Below are 18,849 nucleotides of genomic sequence, written 5' to 3'. Positions count from 1 at the left end.
GGGGAAATTCTTTAAATGTTTTATTTTTGTGTTTTGTTAACTATAATTCTTATATTGAGGAGAGTATTAAGCATAATTTTCTACTAAAGAAAACTCCTGATCTATATTTTTAAGTGATTTTTTATTTCTTTGAAATATTTATACCAAAGTGTGCACCTTTCCATTCTAAATGGAAACTATTTTATTATTCTTGAGACAAATAATTAAACTAGCTAATTCTGCAGTGTGATAAAAAGAGAACTCTTGATGTACAATAATATTTGATGTTATAATCTGATGTATATTTTACTATTCTAAAATACTCAGTATGGTATTTCCATATAGATAGCATTCACTTTAAAAAGAATGGGAAGGAAGTTTGAACAAATATTTTAGTTGTCCTTTCTCCTAGAAGACCATTTTCATTTTTCTTTCTAATAAACTCTTCTCCACATCCCTTTTTCTCCCACAAAAATCTTTGAATGTACAACACAGGAGTAGTATGTATTTTGGTAAATAGGTTAGCTCTTCTCAGCAGAAGCACATCTCAGCCCACTCCTATCTCATCTCTGCTCTCATATGCTGTCTTCTGCCATCACCCAGCTGTAGTGTCTGTTTCCCACTTTTACTTTTCCTCTAGAAGTACCCTTTCTTACGCTTCACCCACTATTACCCAGTATAGATACAGTTCAGACATACGTGCAAATTGTAAAGTAGTACAAAGGAACTCCTATTATAAAGTAAACCAGAACTAAGTTCACAGAGGCTGCTGGATCTTTATGATCCAGGCTCAATTTCACTTAAGTACTTCCTTAGCTCTTCCCCACTCAGCCTTCCGCTTACCACCAATGTGCATCATTATACTTTCCTCCTGTTGAATCACGTTACCACTGGAAATGATTTTTACGTGTCAGGGCAAAGGCCAGCAGTAACCTCCCATTTAAAAAAATATTTTGTATTCTTAATTCATATTTTATGGCATAAACCTCTTATTTCTCTTCATAGTTTGTAACTGCGACCACCCTTCCCAGCATTATCATCCGTTTCACCCTCAAAGTCGTAATAGAATGTTATTTTGAATAATAGTATTCAATCTTTGGCATGCTTGGGTTCAGCATCCAAGATACTTAGTATAAAACTCAAGTTCTGTAGCTTCCTTTCTCTTAGGCATGTGGATTCTTAAGGATTAAAATAACTCTTGATTGTTCTTTATGCCCAAACTAGTTACGTTGTTGTGCATGATGTTTAAAATATGTGACTGTGCTCTATAGTAAGTAGACTCTATCTCTTAACTAATCCATAGGACACATCCTCTGCTCATTCTTTTCGGTTTTCAATCTCATTGCTATAGAAAAGAAAAAGATTATGTTGAAGACCTAAAATTGAATTGCAGTGAAATTTGTAGGTATAGGAGGGAATAAGGTTAGTTTCAAGCAGAATTGCACAAATGAAGTTTTCTTTTGTGTCCACACATCATTGACCTTCTCCATCTGCCCCCAGTAACCTAGTGCCCTCATACTGTCCTCAGATTCTCCAGAGCTTTATCACCAGTGCCGCCCCTCCCCCAAAATTACCTTCTAGTTTTTTCCTTAACCCTCCCACACAGGCCTATTAAAACTATAATTCTTTTACTTAAATAGTACACCTAATCACTCTCCTACCTCTAAGTTTTCCTCACTATGTTTTGCCTGTTATTCAAAATTCAGATGAATGCTAGGATTTGGAGCAATATGGGAAGACGTTCGGAACAAGATGCTTTCCTTTTAAGATACGCTGTTTAGACAACTCTTGACAGAAGAGAAAGAGTATATGTAACACCAGTCCCTCCTTCCCTCTGACTCAGGCACAGCAGAATACATTCTCAACATTCTGCTTCTGTAACTCAGCGTTTGCAGTTCCACATGTAGAATAATAGACTTTTCAAGGAGAAGAGAACCTTAGAAGATCTTTAGTCCAGTGGTTTTAGTAATTATTTACCACAGCACTCCCACTAGTAGATAGGTTACTCTCCCATTAGTGAGAGTGACTTTTTAGGATTCTCAGTCTTTGGAGTAATAGGGAAGTGTTGACAAAAGGGTTACGTGGCATTCTTTAGGGCAGATAAAAGGGGGTGGGGGGTGAGTTAATTTTGAAAGAAACTGAGGCCATCTTGATTAGTGGTCCCTTGGGTAAGGCACTCCCATATGAGTTACTGAGATAGCAGTTGAACAGATACCAGGATCCTTTCTGCTGTGGAAATGATTTCCTCTTTTACCCTTATCTTTCTTCTCAACCCCACGTGCCCAATCCTAGACTGCCTGTGATACTGCATATTAGGCCTAGCGTCATCCTGCAGGTTACAGATGGGGGGAGCAAATGGAGCTCAGCAGCTTAAGTTTTCTCTCATCTGTTCCCTTCATTCCCATGGTAGCAGATCCAGGGATCATCAGACTAAGCTTACAGGAACTTCCCATTCTGTTGAGTTTATTTTCTCCTTCTCAAGTGAACCCCCAAAATGCTTGACTATATTCAAGGAATACTAGTTATAGTTATATAAATGAATGAGTTGCTGTTTATATTTGACAAATATATTGTCATATATATGAAACACATGCTAGGTAAGTTTTGAGTTTTATTAAATTACAGTTCTGTACTCTGTTCATTTAGCCTGAGTTCACGAAAATGGAATTTGCCTATTTATCTGGCAAATGCGAATGTGTCAGCTTGCTTTTTGGAGGTTGTCTTACTCTAGTGAACTGAGGAAAAGAGTAAATCAGGGAATTAAAGCTCTAGAGTATAAAGGTCAGACATAAAGGAACAGAGATCGTACCTTTAGTCCGACTGTCCAGTACTCCTAATGTCGTGTTCTTTTCTTGCATTCTGGCATATCAAGAGGAGAGTAGCCTGGGAGTATTGGCAAGCTGAGTTCTACTCTTGGTTTTGGCCTCATATAGAAGCTTACTAAGATGTCCCAAAGTATTTAATTTCAGTCCTGGCTCCTAGGTTCCTTCATTTATGTCTTGCCTTTAACATTGTTCTCCCTCCTAGGTTCTTCCATATTCTGTCATAACCAATCACAGAAATCTGGGCTTGGCAGCATAGGTTTAGCTGTATCTGGGAAAAGCTGATCACACGGGAGAATCAATGGAAGACAAATTTCTAAAACATGCATTGTAAAGAGTTTTTAATCCTATGACCAAAGCTAGGCCTAGATCCTTCTGAGAAATTATGACATTTCTATAATTTCCTCCTTTACTACTTGTTTTTTAAAACTTCCACATGTTAAACACAACCTGACTTGAAACTCTTACACTTCAGAAGATTGGCATATGCAATTCTTCTCTAATTTAGGTAGTATGTTATATTGTATGTTATATATCATATATTATATCAATAGTATATTTGGGTAACCAGAGGAAAGAACCATGACTACATAGTCTTTTACCTCTTTGGTATTTTATTAAATAAGACCTCTGGAATGCATTAACTGAACCTTAAAATCTGTTAGCCAAATTCTGTGTCCACAAGATAAATTGCTTCTTTTGGTTTATGCTTACCGTGCTTACCTTCCATAATCAGCCTTAAAGTTCTGGTGGGAATTTATAGACCTAGATATAAATAGGTATATGAAAAAAAAATTAAAACAAAAAGTTATACGATTGCATATTAAGAAAATGTACTGGTTTCCAGTGCTTGCTATGAGATCAGTTTCAGTGTTTATAGAAAACTGTGGTATGTGTGGGTATGTATAAGAGTGTGTGTGTTTTCCTCTAATTACACCATCAGGAAAGTGTAATTTGCTCTTTTCTATTGAAAATATGAAAATGGTCTGATTTCTAGGTAGCCACCTGGAGAAGAACATTATTACAATGGTGATTTGGTATCACTCTTAGCTTAGTGATACTAAATGCCAGCTTAGAAAACTTGTTGTCCTTCCTATGCAAAGAGAGTTTTGAGAGACATTCTGACTTGTTTTTGGTATAGTGGAAATATAGTTTATTTTGAGCTATTCATGCTCTTTCTCATGGTTTTAACATACTCTAGACTTTAGGAGTATGGATAGCCCAAAACTAAGGGTTTCTCTATGTTTTACTACTTTTTACATGTGTGGTACTCTGCTGTGCACAGTGGTAGATGCTAAGATAAATCAGACTTAGAAGTAGACCTCAAAATGCTTATCTTATTATTAGAAAAAAATACACAGTTAATGTATTATGTGAAGTAGAAAATGGTAAATGCCATAAGAAATATTTAGGTTAAATATTGTAGAATTTCAGAAGGATTCATTCAATATTTACGAAGAATTTTAAAATTTACAAGCTTTATGCTAAGCATAATACAGTATTTCCGGCCCTTAAGGATCTGAGTCTGATGGAAAAGACAAACATCTAAATAATTACAACACCAATGGGAGAAGTACAATAATAAAAGATGTGGACTGCATATCATGGGAATATAAAGGAGATATTATGGAGCTTAGATTTAATCAGTCCTATATGTAATAATTATTAAAAGCCTTAACAGAGGAGAAAGGTGACAAGTTAAGTTTGAGGTGCCTGAGGGACATCCATGTGGAAATGTCCAGCAGATAGTTTTCTAGATGAGTCAGAAGGTTAAGGAAAAGGAGTGAACTAGCAGTAGAAATTTGGGAATGATCAACATAGTTGAAAGTAGATTGAGATCTCCCAGGGAGAGATTGTAGCAAGAGAAAAGTAGTAAGTCAGAACAGAGACCTGGGATCTCTCACATTGAGAAGGTTGTGGAGGCATAGGACTCCACGTAAGAGAAGGAGGGGCAGTGGTCACAGGGGATGACTCAGCAAAGTGTCGTTTCACGAAAACGAAGGGAGTACAGAGTTTTAAGAGGTCAGCAGCCTCAGGTACAGCCGGAGGTATCTGGTACTGTAAGACATACAGGAGATACTGATCCTATCAGCATTTCATTAGGGCGATCAAAGCAGAAGCCAAATTGTACAGTACTGAGAAGTGAATTGAGAGGCTAGGCAGTAGAGACAGTGATAGTATACCATTTTGAGAAGTCTGACTGAGAAGGTTTGAATCCTAGCTCTACCACTTACCAGTTTTGTGACCTGTTGCAAGTTAATCTGTTTTCTTCATGTTTAAAATTGGGATCATAATACCTACCTTATATTAATCCTTCTATGAGGATTAAAAAAGTTAATATATGCAAAGTACTTTGAAAAGTATGTGTATATATTTTACCCATGATAAAGATTAGCTATTATCATTATTAAGGAAGAGAAGGGAGAGATTAAATGTTAGAGGAAGGGTTGAGGGTTGAGTTATTTAATGTTTGCTTGTTTGGTTTGGGGGAGTGTGGAGGGAGACAGATACTTCCTATTAATCACTGAAGGAATATAACCAGGTTTGAACCTGAGACTTTAGCCTCCACCATAACGGAAGACTCACTGGACTAAGAAGAACCTGTTGAGAAATCTGCAGACTTTCTAATCCTGGTTTGCTTATTAACTCTTTGGGACACAGTGTTTAAGTCACCTTCCATCCCAGTTTCCTACAGAAAGAAATAATAGTTCCTGTGTACGAATCTTGTCAGAGCTATTGTACAAGTAAAACTGATCATCTTGGGTGATGTTTCTTATCCTTGAGGTTTTCTCTGAAATCTTCTGTAACTCCTATAGACTCAGGTTATAAATTCCCTCCTCTAGGTCCCCATAAAAATCTTGTGCATCCCTCCTCCAGGTTCCCATACAGACTTCGTACATGCCCTTATTATAGCATTTGTCACATTGTTGATGGCATGATGTCTCCCCCACCAGTCTGTGAATTGCCATACCCTCTTTATCTTTTAAGTACCTGACATATTGTAAACACTCAGTAAATGTCAGGTTCAACTGAACATAGGAAATTGCCTGAGTAGAGATGGTATATATTTGTGAAACTCTATTACTTGAGCATCACAAATTTCAAAAACTTGAAAAATATTTCTATATAATTACTCATTGTTACTTTTTCTGAATTACTTAATTCTTTAATGTCAGAAAGGTGAAGGTCCCTCTTTTGATTAAGCCTAATGCCTAGTGAGGATGGACAATATTGTTGAAGTAACTTTTTGTTTTAATTGAACATCAGTAGTTCTGCAGGCCTAATTTAGCTCTTATCATTGAAAAGAGTCATCTTTGAAAAGAGCAAGAATTTGGTAGATAAATGTCTGAAGCAAGACTAGTTAATTAAATATTTTGTTACATGCTTACTAGCACTAAATCAGAGTTATTTAGACCTTTCTGTGCTCCCATTTCAAGTTGCCACTACAAACCTTTCCAGACAAGAAACTGGCCATAGCTTGATGGAGCATTATTTGGTGGGTGACTGTGCAAGGTCCAATGAGAACTTTATTACCACTCTTAGACCTAGCCTGAGGAACTGTTTCTTTACTCTCCTGTCTTCCAGTTTTTCCTGAAAATACATGTACTTTCAACCTATCAAAAATGTGTCTTTATATGTATGTTTATATACTTTGTCTGTTAATACAGTATTAGTCATTGAGAGTCATGTGTGTAAATATTTGTAACGTACTATTCTCCTTTCTTTGTTGAAGCGCTCTCCATCCTGTACTCCAGCTAGCAAAGGCAGACGTGTAAGAGACTATTGCACTTGTGTGCCCAACCCGATGCCCTCTACCCCTAGCTCTTATCCTTTTTGCCTGTGGTTGCAGTACATGCTGATGTTTTTGTGGTGTATTATTACATTTATTGCATGCTTTGTGCTGCTGCTCCTGCTATTGCTACTCTGCTTTTCTGTACTTTTTTTTTTTTTTCTTTTTTGGCTTTGGCCGCAAAGCTTTAGGAATGTTCATATAAATTTCTGTAACCAAACTACTAAAATTATAAGGTATCTTTTTTATTTTGATTGGGTAAAAGAGTCATCCTAAAGTATGCTTTCTAAATTGGTCACATACAAAGTAAATGAGTTTCTAAATAATCTGATGTTAGCAATTATGTGGAGATTCTTAGACATTTTAATTACGTAGAAAGAAAACTTGATAAGTCATATTATGCAAAATTCAAAAAAGATTTAGGATAAGGTATAGATCTTACTGATTATAATTTTATGTAAATCAGTTCTGGAGAAACCTTTGATAGATTTTTTTAATGTAGCTCTAAGTTATATTCCCAAATATCTTGTATTTAGAGTTTTGAGGCAGTGATGTTGGTAATAAATCATTTATATTCTAAGATATTTCCAAGATTTAAAAAAAATTTTAGCATTCTTTATACATGTATTGATAACAAGCTATAAACATCTTCCTATGCTAAGGTTAGTTCAGTGTTTCTCAATGTGAAATGGGCCAGACACTACCTCTCTACCTCTATCCTGCAAGATTCTGATGTGCCCAGAGTGGGGAATCTGTTTGCGAAAAGGTCTCAAATTTTTGTAAAGCAGCCTCCACCCGAACACCAATATACACACATTCAAACTCACTAGTTGAGAAGCTAGCTGACGCTGTTTGCTCTGGTATTTATATGCAATGTAAATAACACCATTAAAAAGGAAAATCTGTGATAGATGCAAATTTAAAATTTCTCCTTGTCGGCTTCATGATCATTGGTATTGATCAACACCTTAAATCCAGAATTTCAGACTGGGAAAGTTCTAAATCAGGGAATTATCTGGTTTATGGAAGGCATGGTAAGCAACAGAGTGACCCACTGCTTCCTGTACTCTTATCTTTCTGGTGTGATGGAGGGTTGATTGTAAAATGAACACGATTAACCCGAATATAGCACATGTTTTCAAACTACTGTTTAACAATGAATAAGCGGTTTCAGATACCAGTGATATGGCCAGTAGAACTTCGACTTTAACTGATATCTCATTAATTAATGAAGTTTATGAAAAGATTTCTGGTCGACAGACTTATTGATTATTTTGACATTTGTAAAGAGTTAAAACCATTGGGTATTTGGATTTATCCAATCTGAATATATGTACATTGGTATCATGTAACCTCTAGAAGGGAAAACCAAGATGTGTGTGCCCAGTTATATTAGGTTCAAATCATTAGCCTGTGGATTGACTACATTTTTATCTGTTTGCTTTTCAACAAATTTATCATTCAGAGAGATTTTGTTTTTCTGGTTAAATTTATCATAGATTAGTTATGTCTCTTACCTTGTAGACTTCTAGGGGCTTTGACCACCCAGAACATTTCTGTGAGTCTTTAAATAGGAAAAATTGTTGAGGGAAATAGCTGTTATAAGACCCCTGCTATTTAGTCTACATTTTTATTCTATAGGATATAAATAAGTCACACTTAACCAGAGCCTAATGACTTATAATTACATATGATTTTTTTTAATGCAGATGTGATAGGCTTGGTCATTTGCTTTCCAGGCTTCCTTTAAATTTTCCTTTATTATTTGACAGATAAGAAGTCAGCCACTTAAAAGTGGTAATGTCTGTGGGGAGATGACAGAAGAATTACCAATTATTCAACAGTTAAATAGAAACATAGAATAGTGAGGAACTTTAATAGTCCCTGGGAACATCCATGAAAACAGCAGGACACAAATAGTTACCATTTCTAACAGTGGCCTTGAATCTAACAGTGGCATACAATTTTATGTTACATACTGCGTTTTTAGACAAGACATGTACAATACTTTCATAAATTTAAAATTCTCTGAATGAAATATCATATAAATGAGGTATATATTTGTATTTCCCATGTGCTCTAAAACCTCATTTACAATTTAAATAATGCTGTTTTTAAGTGGCATTATTTAATCATAGTGTAAGAAAGATTTGTTATTAATGTCATTATTAATGTCTGAATACAGATGGTTTTGGAAAGGTTCATAGTGTTTTCATTAATAGTGAGAAACACTGAGTATCTATTAGATTATTCCTTCAGAATTTAAAGCAGAAATTGTAAATGGTTAACATGTGGCTGGACTTTCTTTTGTGTTTTCTTAGAACATGTGTAAATTCTCCAGAGTAGATATTCAAATCAATAAATTGAAAATAAGGAGAAATTTTCATAAAGAGAAACAAGTTATATTATTTGTAACTAGTAAGATTACATTTACTAGTCATAAACTTCAGTAATTTATTATTTGTTTTAGAACGATAAAATATATTTACTGTTGTCCAAATGACATAGACAATGTCCAATATTGTTTTTTAATCAAAAGAACAATTAACAGAAATAACTATATCCCTAAAAGCTTGAGTTATAAAGTGTTTCTGAATATTAAAAAATTGGATTACCTGCCGCTTTGTTTCTAAAATACTCCCAGCTACAGGATAAAGAAAATTGATGAAAACTGGATTTTTTCTGTTAACTTAGAGTTTTTTATTTACCAGTATAAAACAACATGTTAGATGTAAGCTATTTTTTAATTTATATCAAATTCGTATCAAGTGTTGGTATCTTTTTATTTTAAAACCAGGTTTCTTATATGAATGTTTTGCTATTTGTACTTGTTCAAATCTATAATTATTTTTGGAGTAGAAAATACCCATTGATACATGTTCAAGATAAGTAGTTTTTGATCCTTTTGTTATTTATAAGAAGGCCATATTGCATAATTTGAGAAATTCTTGATCAGTGGGTCATCTGAAAATCAGCTGTGAGCCACGGTGGAAAAAAACTTTTCTATTTTATAATACCATACTGCTCTAAAAATATATTTCGTGGTTTATTCATTAGAGAAGTCCTAATAGATTCAGGAAACATTATGGACTTTTTACATGACAGTGTAATGCATTATGGACAATACACTGAGATTCAGTTTTTCTGCTTTTTTTTTCCCAAGCAGTAGAGCAGTAAGTAAAACTGACATTAGAGTAGATGTTTCTAATACCTATTCATCGGAATAACTCCTTAAAGTATGTTTACTTAGAAAAAGAATCAGTTAATCAAAAAACAGAAAAAAATCACATTTACATGAAGAGGTTTCTTATTTTTCTCAGTAGACGGCAGCTTATAAATATTGAGTGAATTGCTTATACTATTCAGTTAAGATTTGTTTCCAAGACCTTCCTTTGGATTATGTCAAAATATACTGTCCAATTAATATTAGCTATTGTTCCTTATTATTTTCCCTATTTTATTATTCTTTCTATAATCATAAACCCAATTATGAATTAAGATATCTCTGCTATTGATGTATATCACATTTATTAGCTTTTCCTGCATTATTAATTCAAGTCATTGCGTACATTTAATGCTGTAATTTTTTTATAATACAAAGAATTTTTAACTTCCTTGGCTTTAATATAATATTAGTGATTATATTTGTTTCAAAGGTAAAAGTAACTAATATACTATTAATGAATTGCTTTGCTGTCATTTTTATATCTGAATCATTGCCAGTTAATTATTAAAATTAATTTTAGGGTATCTGTAAATCCTGGCACATAGTCATTGAGTATTCTGAAAGTTTAGTAAAATTAATTGCTTTTTAGTAACTGGAATTACAAATTAATTATAAACGCATTGGTAAGCATGTAATTATAGATAAAATTAATAACATCTTGAAAACCATAGTCGTGTTGGGGTTAACACTTTGATGAAGAGAATATGTAAGTGATATTGTATTTTTCTTGTTACTGGTAACCTCTTTTGAGATATTGTTTATACTGGTAGTAATCCAGAAAGGAAATGAAATATTAAAATCTATTAATCTAATTAGCTATTAGCTTCTACTAGAGTCTTTTAAAAGACCTGGGAAGTTTTTTTAAAGTTTGATAGTCAAGACTTTTTTACCATGAGTTTATTCATCTTTACCAAACTTTTGTGTCCTTGTCTTTATGAGAAACACACTTGGAAAATAAAGTGGTAATTTTTAAGCTTCACTTATACATGCATGGTTTTTTTGAAATCACAGCATCATTGTAAATGGCATAGTTCAACTCTTTAATAAGGTCAGTTCATGCCATCTCAAAATGTTATTTCAATATTTCTTACTTTGAATTTTGTTCAACAAAACTGTCTTGATTTTGTTTAATCTCTGGAAGTAATTTTACTTTAGGAGCATAAAGCTCCAGAAAGCTAGTGTGGAAATTTTCATTACTCTATTTTACTATAATTACGATGGGTTATTTTTAACATTTAAATGTTTTCCACTTCTGAAAAGCCAGTTTTAATCTCCTTCAGCTAAGAAAATCATTTTAAAATCTGTTCTCATTTCTATTGTTTTCTTTCATTTTATTGATGAGTAAAAATTTTTTAGGAGAAAAAGATTTATAATGCCAGTAATTCTTCAGAAGGGCTAAGAGGTATGTGCTAAAGGCCTCAGTCATTCCTTAAGAGTCACTGATTTGTGTAATCACAGATTAAACTGTGATAGTGCTTTTTTTCTTTGCCAATATCAAACTGTCATAATGTCACATTTTCATAGGGTCATGAAACATGCTAGTAAATGTTTTAATGATCAACTTGATTTTTAGGTTTGACAGTTTTCATGATGTGAACCCCCCTTTAGAGCACATATTGGCAAAATGGCTTAAGGTGGTATATTCTAATTTCGGCACAGGAAAGTATATAAAACGGTGTGTTCAACTTCTGTCAGTATGTGTCCATACGGCACAAAGAGCAAGCCTGCTTTAAAATTTCAGCCAGTACTATTGGGAGCAGCAATGTCTTGCCTTTCTCATTTTTGAAGAATTTTTAAAGTAATTGGACCCAGAGGTACAAAGCCACTATATTTGCTGTATTAAATTTGCTCCTCTCAGAAAGTTGAGAATCACTGTCTTATTTTAAAATCTGCTTCAAGTAAAATGGAACCAAATTGTTTCTGAATTCTCATTATCACCTTTTTTAAACACAGCACTATCCTTCACACAGGAACTTCTGATTTTATGTCTTTTAATTAATCTGTGGGCTAAAGGCTTTTGTGTGACAGGTCAGAACATTAAATTTTCTTAAAATAATCCAATATTTTTACAAGTAGCAAATCCTCTATTTGGACACTTCTTTAAAACTTTATGAGATCATTAACTCTTAATTATTTGAGTCAGTTTTAAAATTCTTATTAGTGTAAAATGTGTCAGTATTGCTTATGAATTCCATTTTAATCGAACCTACTCCCCCATGTACTTTTTATTCAGCTTGCAATTTATATAAACTTAGGGAAACCAGAAGTAGATTTTTAGAAAATAAAAGACATTTTGCCTTATTCCCGACCTAGGGTCATATTTCAGATTAACAATTTGAACTGATAACCTTCTCCATGGCTGTCCCCCAGTAAAATTGTGAACTAGGTAAAATTTGACTGGAATCCCATTTTCTTCTTTCTTTTACTCTCCTGTTCCTGAGCAAAGTTCATTGTCAGTCTCCATGATCACTAAATTACTTTGACTGTCTCTACGGTGGAGTTGCCTTGGTACAACAAAAAAGAGTACTGAATTTGGAGTCAAGAGATGAGATTCAGGCCTGACTCTCCCACCTCATAAGGCATACTAGTTTTATGAAATTATCCACATCACACACACAGAGCTGACATACAGCTGGGATGCGTCGGTTCAGTGGTTCAGTTTTTAAAATATGAAATACTCTTCTAGCTGTTAGTACATAGCTGCTACTCCAGGTCCCCTAGATGCCCTTACTGAGATCCTTCCTGTCCCCGTTTCTCCCGAATCCAGTAGCTAAAGGTTTAAGGCCTGGCTGCCGGCCATCTTAGCCGGTCCCACCAAAGTCTTGCCTTGCAGTTTGCCGGAATACCTGCCCATGCCCACCACCAAGGGAGGCCACAGGTGGGCACCACCAGAGGGCTACTCCAGTATTTGCCAGCCCACTAGCCAGTCCCTAAAATAGTAACCATAATAATAATAGAGAAAAAAATTTTTTAAAAACCTTTTTAGTACATGTTTAAAATCCTTAAGCTGATTACTCTTTTATATTGATTTGTAAATCAGTAAATGCTGATTTACAATAAATGCTGACCTAAGCATTGTTCTTGCTGCACAACATATTTGAAACAAATTCCCTAACCTTCCCAAGTTGTCTTCATTGCCTTTCATTTAAAAAACCCAATCCTGGTAATTTTGAAAATTGCCAAACTGAATATATATCATTGATCGGTGTGTTCCATAGGATCTTTTATGCTAAATTTTAACCCGAAGCATCTTCAGTTTCTAAAAATACTTGGTTAGAAGGGTGCGACTGAGTATAAGTGCCAGTATTTCTACTGCTGCAAAATAAAAAGAGAATTTAATTTAGTGACAAAGCTGATAGGTTTGTTTCTTTTACTTTCAACTAATGCCTCGTAGAGGACCAAATTTCATTCTTATCAAGGACAAACTTATTTGTAATTTGCAGTACATATTTCTATTAAGTACTCTGCATTTATTTCACATGTATGATTTATTTTGTGGAATACAAGTGAAAAACATACAGTAGCTCGAAGTAAGAGATCAGTGGTGAAGATTGGAGCATTTTGTTAACTACTGTTATCTTGACATTTGTTTAAAGCTAGTGGTTATGTTTTTGTATAATGACACATCCCTAATGTGAATATTCAAACTAACGTTTGTTATTCTCCTTTCTCAAGAATGTTATCATGATCATGCCTTACAGAAATTTACTAAGAGCTGCACATTGTTTAAAAGTGATTTCTTGGGTTTTTGTTTTTCCTGACTTATTTTCCTAGACTGATCCCGTTGAGAACACTTATGTACGGAATCCGAACGTCAAGTTTTACATCCAGTCAAGGTCCACATCTCCTTCCACATCTAGTGAAGCTGAGCCAGTTAAGGTGCCTCACTGGAGCAGTCTTGCTCCCCAACTTTTCACTTGTGTCAGGAAAGAGGGACTTGCAAAAACAAGTGAAATCTGACTCTCTTCTTTTAATCAAATGTATTGTGTAATAAGTCACAGTATATTGAAGATCATTACATTTGACTGATAATATAGATAGGATTATAAAACTGAAGTAAAAAATGGTCCCCCCCAACTTCAACCCAAAATAGACAGAAATTTTATTTAATTTTAAAGTAGTCTTTATCTTAAGTAGAGAGCTATATAGAACAGAGGACAGAGTTGTGTGAATTTTGGAATTATCAGATAAAAACTCTGTGGACACATGGCAGTGTCAGGTGCCATTCTCATACTTTAATTCTTCTAATCAATCTAATAAGATATGACATAACTGTTACTTCATAAATAGAACTGAAAATTGCCACTGCTGGCAGCTGAATAGTTTATTCTGTTAATCAGCAATAGGCATCCAACCTTTTAATATTTAAATCATGCCTTTTAATAGTGCGAAAACAGTGTTGTGTTTGCACCTTATGTAAGTAAATGGTTTAAAACAGCCAACTGGCCACCTTTCTCAACAAGTCAGAGGATGTATTAGTCATCAGTTAATGCTATCCTGCCTCAGATGCAGTTCTGGTTACTCAAGCTTTACAATTCTGACATGGCTCCCTTGTTTCCCGTTTGGTCATCAGACAGAGCTGTGTCTAGTTTTACAATAGAAGCAGATAGTCCCATTTTGAAAGCTGTCTGAAGTGAAGTTTGAGTTGTAGTCAGATTCTGACTTGGTTTTTTCCAACCCTGTGATAGACTGCTTGGTTAAGTTGATGATACCCTCTGATTTTAGATTTTCATTGTTTTAATATTTTGAGTTTATGCATTTTTATTTTAATGTTAAAATATTTAAAGCATACAGAAAATAATATTATAAATACCCACATAACCACAGATTTAACATATATGAACATTTTGCCCCAAAATTTGTATTAAAAAGAAAGAAAATATTCCTGACAGTTGAAATAACCTTCCCTATACCATTCCCCCTCTCCTTTTCCAGACATATCTAAATACCCTAAAATTGGCGTACTCCCTTTCTTCCTTACTTTTACATGTTTATTTCATTTGTATCCATAAACAATACATAATAGTGTTTGTTGTATATTTAAATTTTACACAAAGGTTATCTGCATCTTATACAGATACATGTCTACTTAGTTCATTCATTATAACTGTTGCATAATATTTCATTGTATGAATATACCACAACTATTTATCCATTCTCCTGTTGTTGGATATTTAGGTTGTTTCCAGTTTTTTGTTATTACAGTCGTTGCTGAAGTGAACATCCTAATAGCTATCTGCTTTTGCAAATGTGCAGAGTTTGTTCAGCATATATACCTAGAAGTGGAATTATTGGGTTGTGTGGAATATGCATTTTCAGCTTTAACTAGATCTTGTCAAATTATTTTCCACAGTGGTTGGACCCGTTTTCACTCCCACCAGCAGTGTGTGTGTGAGTGAATTCCCTATTTCCCCACATCCTTCCAGCCCTTGGTACTGTCAGACATTAACTTTTGTCTATTTGATGGGTATAGAGTGACATTTTTGTTTTAATTTGCATTTCTCTGATTTCAAGTGTTATTCAACATCTTTTTATATGTTTATTGACCATTGATGATTTGCCTGTTCATGTCTTTTTGTCTGTTGTTCTATTGAATTATTTTTCCACTTGTTTTGTAATTGTTCTTTATATATTCTGGATACTAATTCCTAGCTGGCTATATGCATTGCAAATATTTTCTTCCAGTCTGTGGCTTATTTTAAAATTTTATTTGTCGTATCTTTTTGTCTTGCAACAGTTTTTATTTTAAAGTAGTCATATTTGTCAGTCTCTTATGACTTCTGCTTTTTATGTCTTTTTAAAACAGTTCTTCCCTATGCAGCAGTTATAAAGATTTTCTTCCATATTTTCTTCTAAAAGTTTTTAAATTTTGCTTTTGCATGTTTAGGACTTTAATCAAACTAAAATTTGTTGTTATGTATTATGAGAAATGGAGTTCTAATGTTTTTCTTGTATGAACCACCAACTCTCCTGTATTTCCCCCATTGATTTGTAAATCTATCTCTGCTTTATATAAATGGGTCTGTTTGGGGATTCTCTATTCTCTTTCATTGTTCTTTCTGTCTGGGATTCTCTGTTCTCTTTCATTGTTCTTTTTGTCTATTCCTGTACCAACATCACATTGTCTTAATTATTGTAGCCTTAAAATAATTCCTGATACCTGGTATGATCAGCCACTCCCACATACCTTGTTCTTCTTCCTTTACTTCTTGACTCTTTAGTTTTTACATATGATTTTTCGGTTCAGCTTCTAGGTTCCATGTAAAGCTTTTGATTGGATTTGAATTTATAGATTATCTGAGGAGAACTGATCTCTTTGTGATATTGGGCCTTTCCATCTATGAACATTATTTAGATATTTTTTATATCCTTCAATAAAGTTTCATTATTTTCTTTCCGAAGGTACTCCAAATTGCTTGTTAGATTTGTTCCTGGGAACCTTAAATTTTTATTGCTATGGTGGATGGGATCTCTTTAAAATATGTTTTCTAAATTAGGCATTGCTGGTCTTTGTGAATTATGATGATCTTGGATTCAGCACCCCTACTTCACCCCTTTTAATTCTAAAAACTTCTCTTGGACTTTCTATGTAAATTCTAGTGACAATTTTGTTTCCTATGAATTGTTCTTTATTAACTTTCATAAAGGTTTTGTATCCATCTCTTTTATTTCATATTTATTTTTTTAAATGTTAAATTATAAATTGGGTTTAATACATTTTTCAAGCTATTTAAAAGTAAATTAAATTTAAATTAGAACTAAACTCATAGTTAAGTTGAAAACTCTGAGAAGCCCATCTAAATTCCATTTTAAGGCTATCATGTGTGTAAAATATTTGGCTTTTGGAGGTTATATAGTAACAAAGGCAAAGAGGGACCATCCATTTTTCTCTTAATATTTTAGAATATTCTGTAACTTTACACAAAGCTAGCTTTTCCCTCTTGCTTGCTTGCTTGCTTAGCATCCTAAAAGGAAGTCATTCTTCATATATTTTTTTTACACTTTGCTAATAAGTGATGCCTCTTTTTTTCCACAATAACATCCAGTAAAAGCACTGGTTCCTTTCATTCAAAGAAATATCTTACAGTAATATGCCATAAAATAAAGATATGGCAAGTAATTAAATTTCTGTCAGTTCTGAATTCCAGTAATATTAAACAATCTAACTCCCTTCTTAGAAATTACTTTCTTCACAAAAATTCCACTAATCAATCAATCCATCAATCAGTCAATCTCTTTATCTCGCATGCGCTCTCTCGCTCTTTCTCTCTACACACATACACACAAATCCACAGAATTGTATTCCATATATGTAATGTGCATCCTGTATATAGAAGTCAAAGGAGTTAAAAGAATCTTCTAAATATTTTGATTATAAATCTTGCTTTAAAACTCTTTAAGATACTTTATACAATTAATATGGCATTTTCAGTTGAACTTGAAAATTAATATCCTAAATTTTATGTAGGCTACATGCTATGACTTTCTTGTGTTCTTCTGTAGATTCTCTTTTACAAGTTATTTATTTTTAAATTTCCAGACTGAAATAATTTTTATAAATTGAACAAATATTTTATTTGTAGATATTGCAGGCAGAAATTTAAATTATCAACACTAAGAATTTAGCTTCATTGAGATAATTTTTCCTTATTGCTGTTTTGTTTGGCTGTGTTTACTTTTATTTTTAGTGATGTTTGAAATAGATGAACTGTTTTATGACATTTATTTCCTCTTTTCCCCTGGATTCAGACTGTAGACTATACTCCACTTCCAGTTCACACACCAACCTTAAAGAAAAAGGGATGCCCTGGTTCAACTGGCTTTCCACCTAAGGTATTCAATCTAGTGATAAGCATTGTATGTTGTGGAAAAAAAAAAAAAAGGAAAGAAGGAGAATGGATTTCTTCTGCTTTTTGTATGTGCCATGATTTTTACTATTAGATTCCTCAAAATTATAAACATAAAAGCTGGGAAAGAGAATAAATTCTGTATGAGTGGAAATAATCACCACTAAGAAAGGTAGGACAAACATGCAAAGTTTGTTTTGTTTTAACTTCCATCTTCTTAAATTCAATGTTTTGAAGTCTGTTACAGCAAGGAGTAGTGCTTGGAGTATGTACTGTAAGGAAGGCATTAAGTTGAGGCCACTTGTGGAAGAATCTAAAATTGAGCTTAATAAAACACTTAGAGAGAGAAATGTTTAGAGAAAAATGCAGATCATTTTTTTTTCATTCCATTCAACATGACCATGTCCAAAGTATTGTATATGGTAGAACATGAAGATTTAGTTGCTTATCTCAAGCTCCTACAAAGGAATTCTAGAAATTGGAACTCTCCATCCCCCGAACATGAACTTTGGGTAAACCCCAGAATTAGAGACAGATTGATGCATCTGAAAAACTAATAAAATATACCAAAGTATAACTGGTATAAAAGAAAGCAACAAACTGAATTATCTATGCTAGATAAAATTTTGAGGCTAGACAGAGCATGAATTTAAAATAAGCATAATAAGTATGTTCAAAGAGGTAAGAAAGGAAGTAAGTTGGGAACATGGGTCAGGATAAGGTACTTATAAAGAAAAATAATTTCCAGGTGCTTGACCTGAAAATATAACTGCTGAAATAAAGAACTTAAGTAACTGGCCTTAATAGCAGAATGAGCAAACTGGATGTAGCAGGAAAACAAGTTGTGAGATGGAAGATGAGGTGGAAAATATGAAAGTTAAGCTATAAGACAGAAATAGTGTCTATCTATATAGTTGGACTTTCAAAAGAAAAGAAAAAATAGAGAGATGGAAATACTTAAAGAAATAATGACCTAATATTTCCCAGAAATAAAGGTGGAAATCCTCATACTGAAATACATTATTATGTGCTAAAAAGAGGAGGTAAGAAAACATTCACACTTGCACACATTATAGCAAAATTTAAGGATATCATAGATCAAGAGAAAATTCTAAAAACTTGCAAAGAGAAAGCAGATTATCTAAACAGAAGTCAAATTGATATTGGTCTTCTCAACAGCAATGA

General features: G+C 33.6%; 1 protein-coding gene across 11 annotated transcripts in view; it reads left to right on the top strand.

Annotated features, from left to right (window-relative positions):
* The window catches only part of CDC42BPA (CDC42 binding protein kinase alpha), a 324,813-nt gene that overhangs the window by 266,931 nt on the left and 39,033 nt on the right, over window positions 1-18,849 (top strand). For 4 of the 11 annotated variants that reach the window (XM_082655134.1, XM_082655132.1, XM_082655131.1 and 1 more), the window contains 2 exons: window positions 6,535-6,573; window positions 17,567-17,650. In XM_082655134.1, coding sequence (XP_082511260.1) covers window positions 6,535-6,573; window positions 17,567-17,650 — 123 coding nt within the window. Of the gene's footprint in view, window positions 1-6,534; window positions 6,574-13,591; window positions 13,697-17,566; window positions 17,651-18,849 lie in introns of all 11 variants that reach the window. The other 7 variants (XM_082655136.1, XM_082655135.1, XM_082655133.1 and 4 more) reach the window with 3 other exon arrangements.

Source organism: Grampus griseus, assembly GCF_964374135.1.
Source record: "Grampus griseus genome assembly, chromosome: 1".
NCBI lineage: Eukaryota > Metazoa > Chordata > Mammalia > Artiodactyla > Delphinidae > Grampus > Grampus griseus.
Note: the sequence above shows the minus strand (reverse complement) of the source record. Positions and strands in the feature narration are given on the sequence as shown.